The 8,188-nt window shown below is 45.7% G+C and overlaps 1 protein-coding gene across 1 annotated transcript in view; it reads right to left on the bottom strand.

Moving 5' to 3' along the window:
- Nucleotides 1-6,289: 6,289 nt before the first annotated feature.
- Nucleotides 6,290-8,188, bottom strand: part of LOC104397709 (disintegrin and metalloproteinase domain-containing protein 20-like) — a 3,286-nt gene continuing 1,387 nt past the window's right edge. The window contains exon 2 of the mRNA XM_010007717.1: nucleotides 6,290-8,182. Coding sequence (XP_010006019.1) covers nucleotides 6,290-8,182 — 1,893 coding nt within the window. The remainder of the gene's footprint in view (nucleotides 8,183-8,188) is intronic.

Here is an 8,188-nt window from a genome sequence, read left to right as displayed (position 1 = left end):
GCCCGCCGCGCTGCCGTTCATGCTGCGGCCTCGGGCTGCGCTCGCCTCCCGGGGCCGCCGCTCGCGTCGCCTCGGCCGCCGCCGCGGAGCGCTGGGAGTTGTAGTCCGGGGCCTGCCGGGGCCTCAGCACAGCGCCCTGCCCTGCAGCCGTAGCCTGAGATCCAGAGCTCCACCTGTGCCGGCCACCGCTGCTGGGGACCTAAGGACGACCCACGGAAGGTGCTTGGTTTGAGGGTGAGGGAATTCTCCTCAAAACCCTACACAACAGGCAGGTCCCTAGTAAGAAAAGGCCAAGTAGTTCAACTTTCGTCTACCACTTGAACCTGGGACTGCTGTATCTGCAGGAGTCTCTGAGCCAATAGATTATTGGGGGAAAGACAGCAAGGCAAATTTAATCCCGTTTATTTCCTTATTAAACTTTATCCTTACCTGTTTCAGCACATGCTGCAAGTGTGGCAACACAGACAACAACAGGGAACAATGATCAGGCCGCGGTTCAACTCAGCCACGCAGCTGCTTGGCAGGTTTAGGACAGACATGTCCACACACTGCAGGAACTTTTCAGATGAAAATGGTGCTCTGGTCTTCAGTGTTACACTACAGATCTGCTTGTTCAGTATTGCAGTATGGTTAACAAATATTTTTTACTGCATTCATTCCAAGATCACCTGCATTTTTGGATTCCTGAATTTAATGGAGAGAAGCAGCCTGGGTGCTGGATCTCTGGGTTAGAGGAAGAGTGTGCCCCATGCCTTAATGCTACAGCATTAATGCTTAGTGCCAAGCTGGGTGTCAGAACACCTGCCTCAGAGGTGGGAGACAGGCATTCAAGGCCAAATTACACCTGCAATGACAAGCAAAACCATGAGCTATCTATATCACAGGAGGCTTCTTAAACCACTAAGCAGTCCAGTTTCAGTCCAGTCGCCACAGTATTGTTGTCCTGGATTAAGAACACTGGAAAGCAAAACTTGCATGATGGCCATCAATTATTTTCCTCCAAACTCAGGTTCTGCTAATACAGCACTTGGCAAACTACTTGAAGATACATTCTGTTCCTTAGCAGCAGTTCTAATGTATTTTAGAGATGACAGGCTTGGCTTAGAACAAAAATGGTTTTCTCTTGATCTCAGATAACTGCAATATTAAAACTTTTTTAGCCAGGAAGAGATTGTTTGCGTAAATCATTACTCCTTGGCAGCTCCAGGCTTCACCAAACAACTGCTGGCCTCCTACATGTTAACAGCTACCATTAATACCTTTCTGCACTGGCACAGATCATTTCATGTGTCTTCACAGTCAGACACTTCCTTCCAGCACCGTTTCACATACTAGACTGACCCACATCTCTTGGGACATGGTGCAGCAGCAGGAGCTGCTAGGAGGAAAATGAAGGGAGGGAAACCAGAAAGATTAGGATTGAATTTAGACTTACACCTTCACATCACAACATAGTAGTGGAACATTTCTAACAAACCACTAGAAGTATCAAGATATTTGTGCTATGGTGAAATCAGAAACAACATTTTCACAGAGAAAAACCTTTTTGAGGGAGCCCACACATTTTATAAAACAAAGACTAGATTTGTTGGGATGTGTGTTTGTCTTTCTCACGTCCTAAGCAGAAACAGAAGAAAAGCATACGGAAATACTCCTGTCCAAAGCTTGCTGAAAGTTGCCTCTAAATTAAGTCATGCATTTTTAGATCGATCTTCAACCACAGAGGAAAATGGAAACTAAAGCATTTTATTGCTTAGTCTCTTCCAAAACTGCATTTGCAAGTGAGCTTTCTAGCATAAATTGTGCTTGCTTAACACCTGTTTCTTCAGTATGCAGGTCTGTAAATAAGAACTCTCTCAGTGTTTCCCTGTTCTCAGCATAAATCTTTCCCTGGCAATTTATGGTATACTACCAATCAACAACAGCAGGCTATCACAGCCTGACATTTCTATCACTGCATTTAAAAAACAAAATAAAAGAAGTCTGCTGGTACTTACCAGTTGTGCATAGCTGAGGTGCTGGGTGTAGTACACATCCCCCTGGTCTGTCACATATCCCTTGCTATTGACACCTGAATTACAATTGTTATTTCTCTGAGGAATCCACCCACACACAAACAAACAAACAACCCCCCAAAACAAACAAAAAAACAAACAAACAAACAAACAAAAGCAAAAAAAACCCACCAAATGTCTCTGGTTATAAGCAATTAATTTGGGGTGTTAGTCAATGGGCAGTTATCTTGACATAAACATGGGACTAATTTTCATCTAATCAAAACCATCCATGTTGCATCAAGACAGGAAGTGCAGCCTGCTGAATAATGTGTTCCCTCTTTTCCCCAGACAAATCTAGATAACAATTTAAAGACCCATTTGCTTTAGACAAAATGCCATGAAGAAATGTGAATCATATCCTTTGTATTTCACATCCAATCATAATGTAACCAGCTCTTTTGGGATGAAGAACACAATAATTTAAGAAAAATGAACAGGAAACTGTGTATTCTAAAAACGTAAGTATCACACCTGGGAGGCAGCAAAAGTTCACCATCATTAGCTGTAGATTCACCAACATCTTCCCAAATGTTGCAAGTGTTGGGGTCCTTATCCTGCATTTATAGAATGTTTGCTAAAAATGTGGTCTTCACTTTTCAAGTACAAAGAATTTTTTTGGTAGTGGACAAGTTACTCCAGAAACACCTGTCCTTTAAAATAAAGTTTTCACTGTAAATCTGGACTACAGACTCCTCTTTATGTTGATGTGGTTGAAAGATCTACTCACTGGTATAACAGAAATAATAAAAATAAAACTTACAGAGTGTTATTTCCACATCCTTCGTAATTTTTTATACTTTTTCCAAAGTTCTATCTCCTGTTAAAAAATGAAACATACAGTGCTTCTGTGTGGCACACTGTAGAGCTGCAAGGACATTTAGCTGGCAAGAGAGACAACTAGGGAAAGGGCCCTGCTGGACCTGCTGCTTGTTAACAGAGAAGGCCTTGTGGGGAATGTAAAGGCTGGAGTTCGTCTTGGGCGGAGCGATCACGAAATGATAGAGTTCTCAATTCTTTAAGAAGCAAAGGGGGGAACCAGCAGAACTGCCACCTTGGCCTTCCGAGAGGCAGACTTCGGCCTGTTTCAGAGCATGATTGAGAGTGTCCCTTGGGAAACCGTCCTGAAGGGCAAAGGAGCCCAGGAAGGCTGGTCATATTCAAGGAGGAACTCTTACAGGCACAGGAGAAGGCCGTCCCCAGGTCCTGAAAGAGGAGCTGACAGGAAAGAAAACCAGCCTGGCTAAATAGAGAGCTTTTGGCTGGACCTCAGGAACCAAAGGAAAGTTTACAGCCTTTGGAAAAGGGGGTTGGCAACCTATGAAGAATGCCAGGATGTAGTGAAGCTATGCAGAGGGAAAATTAGAAGGGCCAAGGCTCAAGCAGAACTCAACTGAGCCACTGCAGTTAAAAATAATGAGGATTTTTCGGTGTATGAATAGAAAAAGGAAGGCTAGGGCAAGTGTAGGCGTAGTGATGAATGAGGTGCGCGCCCTAGTGGTGGAAGACACAAAGAAGGCGGAGTTTCTGAATGCCTTCGTTGCTTCAGCCTGCACCTCCTACAGCAGTCCCTCATGAATCCCAGACCCTGGAGGCAAGGGAAAAGGTCTGGAGAGAGGAAGACTTTCTCTCAGTAGAGGAGGACTAGGTTCGAGTCTGCCTTGCCAAACTGGACATCCATTAGTCCATGGGCCCTGATGGGGATGCACCCATGAGTGCTGATAGGGCTGGCTGATGTTATTGCTGGGCCACTCTCCGTCATCTTTGAAAGGTCATGGAGAACACGAGAGGTCCCCGAGGACTGGGGGAAGGTCAATATCACTCCAGTCTTCAAAAAGAGCAAGAAGGACCCAAGGAGCTACAGGCTGATTAGTCTCACCTCTGCCCCTGGGAAGGTGATGGAGTGATTTGTTCTGGGTGTCATCTTGAAACACACTGAAGAACAGGAAGTTATTTGAAGTGCTCCAAGGGTGAAACATGCTTGACCAACCTGCTAGCCTTCTGTGATGACATAACTGGTTGGGTAGATGAGGGGAGAGCAGTGGATGTCATCTACCTTGACTTCAGCAAGGTTTTTGACACAGTCTCCCATAACATCCTCATTAGGAAACTCAGGAATCTAGGGCTAGATGAGTGAACAGTGAAGTGGATTGAGAGCTGGCAGTGTGACAGAACTCAGAGCATTGTGATCAATGGCGCAGGGTCAAATTGGAGGCCTGTAACCTGTGGTGTCCCCCAGGGGTCAATATGCAGTCCAATCTTGTTCAACATATTCATCAGTGACCTGGACTGGGGGACAGAGTGTATCCTCAGTAAGTTCACTGATAATACCAAACTGGGAGGGGTGATGACACTCCAGAGGGCTGTGCTGCCATCCAGTGTGTGACCTGGACAGACTGGACAGCTGGCCAGAGAAGAACCTAATGAGGTTCAAGAAGGGGAAGTTTAGGGTCCTGCACCTGGGAAGGAAGAACCCCATGCACCAATAGAGGTTAGGGGTGGATCTGCTGGAAAGATGTTCTGAGGAGAAGGATCTGAAAGTCCTGGTAGACAGTAAATTATCCATGAGCCAGCAATGTGCCCTTGCTGCCAAGAGGACCAATGGAAACCTGGGTTGCATAAGGAAGAGTGTGGCCAGTAGGTCAAGATAGGTCATTCTCCTCCTCTACTCTTCCCTGGCAAGGCCATATCTGGAGAACTGTGGTCAGCTCTGGGCTCCCCAGTTCAAGAGAGACAGGGAACTATTAGAGAGAGTCCAGCGGAGGGCAACAAAGATGACAGGGGGGTTGGAGCATCTCTCTTATTAGAAAGGCTGAGAGAGCTGGGACTGTTTAGCCTGGAGAAGAGAAGGCTGAGAGGAGACCTTATTAATGCCTATAAGTATCTAAAGGGTGGGTGCAAGGAGGATGGAGCCAGACTCTTTTCAGTAGTTCCCAGTGACAGGATAAGGGGCAGTTGGAACAGAGAAAGTTCCATTTAAATATGAGAAAAAACTTCTTTATGGTGAGTGTGACAGAGCACTGAAACAGGTTGCCCAGAGATGTTGTGGAGTCCCCTCTTCTGGAGATGTTTAAGACCTCCTGGATGCAGGATTGTTGATTTCAGACCTCCTGAATAATGTGCTCTAGGTGAACCTGCTATATCAGGGGAGTTGGACTAGATGATCTCTAGAGGCCCCTTCCAACTCTAACTAATCTGTGATTCAGTAATAGCTTAAGAAGTAATAATAAAGTAGACAAAAATATCCCCTCAGACTGTTAGATAAAACATCTATCAATACTGTAGGAATTCGGGGGGGGGGGAGTCTTGCAGAACAGTGTCAAATATTTTAGAAATCCAGTTAACTTGTGCAACCTCACCGACAGCTCCTCTTAGCGACAACAAAATACATTGCACTTCTTAGAAGAACCCAGCAGTCAAGGCACTGGAAAGTTTCCAGAAATGAAAGACAATCTGTTCTTGTGAAGTGTCTGTGCTGACGGTTCAGAAATGTAATGCTTACTGGCATGATCTGGATAATACTTCTCAACTGTCTCACAAAAGGATGACCCTGTTCTCTGTGATCTGTCTCCCACCTGCAGGACTACTCCCTGGAAACAGAAGGCTTATACCACAGACACCTGCATCTCACTGCAATACCTGTTTCTTGCTTACCTGTGCATCACAGATGTGAATGAAATGAAGACTATAAAAGCAATTTATTTTTTTTCTCTTCATTTTTTAATGAATGACAGAAGTAAAATGTTCATAAACATCTCTCCCCCTGAATTGGAGAAAACATTAAATGGAGTAAATCGGAGCAAATTATTTATTTATACCTGTTCTACAATGTTCGCATTTGTAAACTGTTGGCATGAAAAAGGTGTACCTACAGTTTTCCTAACTAGTTCAGTTTAAGAGCTCAAGGTGCAAAGGAAAAAAAACCAACAACAACAACTGCATGCCTTACTGCCTGCATTTATTAACTTGAAATAATCAAGGATAACATTTACTCTGCATGTAATGATATTACATGGGATTAGAACTATTAGATAGAATATGTTGAATATTAGAACTATTAGATAGAATGTGTTGAATTATTTTGATGAATTATCAGCTGGGTCTGCTCACAGATCTCCCCAGGAGCATCCAAAGCTAATGCTTGTTGGTCTTTGGCAAGTGCTTAGTAGTGGAATTTGATTCACAAGCAGGTATTCTTCTTTAGGACCTGCTGGCCTTTCCACTATTTGAAATAATTAACTTCTTCTGCAGAATTGGGCCTTTTTCCTCCTAAGACATCCGAGTATTTCCCACTGATAATACTTGGCAAGGGTTATTCCAAGGACACAGACAAAAAGGCTAAATACTATTATTCCTGGTTTTGCACTGTGAAAAATCATCCTGGCTGGAGGGGGTCCACTGTCAACACTCCCTCCAAATCCATTCCATTCACAATATGGAGGAGCCCAGCCATACCTGCAGTGACAGTTCTTACGATTGTTACACGCTCCTCTGTGATGACACATTGTCAGGTTACAGTCGTAGTTCAACAGTGACATGCTGGTACATGTCCTGTTGATACAAAGCTTATCAATACCACATGGTGTGCCATCTTCCACTGCCCCCACATCAGCTCTCGGCATCCCTGAGTGATAATCAAGACCCCAACACTTCTTACCTCCAACAGGCGTTTGGACCACTGTTACATGGTTCTGCAAGAAAGGCAGTTTGTCTAAGTTTTCACACTGGATCCTACCACATAAGATATTCTCAATGCTGCATTTTTTAAAATGGGTGTTGTTCTGAATACCACAATTCCCAATCCGGTCCCCTCGAGTGTTCACTGCTTTGAAGCATTCTGCAGGAGCGGCCCTGGCTTGCTTGCCAAAGAGATGCTGGCACTGTTTATTGTGGGAAGGACATTTTCCTCGATAGCAATAAGCACCATCTTTGCAAGGGGTTCCATCTTGTACGTACACATCTGGTGGGCACCAAGGGGAAGTCCCATTGCAATACTCTGGCAGGTCACAGTCATTAGTTCCTGCTCTGCAGAGCGTACCTGCTGCAAGGAGCTGACAACTCTGGCAGCATTTTCCAGAAGCACAGACTGAACCTGCAGTAAGCTTACAGTTTGGCTGACAACAAGGATCTTTTCTGCAGTTTGATTCTGAACCACAGTCACATTGCTCTCCACTTTCTACTATCTTATTCCCACAGTATTCACGCTTGATGGTGTAGGAAGTACCAGGTGCTGGTGGTTGATGAATGCAGATGGCAGCATGTCCAAGGTCAAAGTAATCTTTGTAACTGCAGTCACTGAATGCATCTGTGTCAACATTGCTTTTGTACATAATGCATTTCTTCCGTCTGCATTTACAGCCCCATCCATCATGGCGCATCCCAAGAGTATGGCCCAGCTCGTGGACAAAGGTGGTAATAAATGAGGACAACTTCCCTTCAGTGAAAGAAGCAACTGCTGATGACCACTGGTTATCACACATGGACCCTAGAAATGCCAACCCCAGGCTCCTTCCAAAGCTCTGAAATGTAAACAAGTGAGCAGTGTCATGGCGCACCCGTGTAGACAGGTCTGACTTGCGCCAGTTGTTAAAATCATCCAGTGCCTTGCTGATAGAGTCGGTAACGTTTATAAGGTTGCTTTTGGTCCAGATCTCCAATCCCACAAGAAACAGACGAATAGAAAGCTGCTGGTACAGAGAGTCTCCAATGTTGATGACTTCTATGACTTGCCTCAAGACTTCGGAGTCGTTCCTGCCCGACTTCACAAACCACACATTGTCAACGACCACTACTAACTTCACATACCTGATGTGTCTCCACCAGTCCTTCAGCATCTCCTCCTCCGCCACCTGGGGGGCCCAGAGCCAGGGCAGCAAAGCCTTTTGGCGCTCCATCTCCTCCGGGGTCAGCCCGCAGGTCGGGCTCCCAGGGCCGCTGGGCTCCTCCATGCGGTACAGCGTGTGCTGGAAGGCCAGGTCGCCAGGGACGGGCTTGATCTCATACATGCCACCGTCCACCCAGAGGACGCCGTGGAGGCCCCGGCCGCAGGCACTGAGGGCCACCAGGGAGCCCGGGCTCCCCTGCACCTCGCCCTGGTAGAAGCAGCTTTCCTGAACGAAGGGGTGCTCCTCCCG

This window comes from Chaetura pelagica, unplaced genomic scaffold, assembly GCF_000747805.2.
Source record: "Chaetura pelagica isolate M959 unplaced genomic scaffold, ChaPel_1.0 scaffold70, whole genome shotgun sequence".
NCBI lineage: Eukaryota > Metazoa > Chordata > Aves > Apodiformes > Apodidae > Chaetura > Chaetura pelagica.
This window is presented reverse-complemented; position numbering and strand designations above follow the sequence as displayed.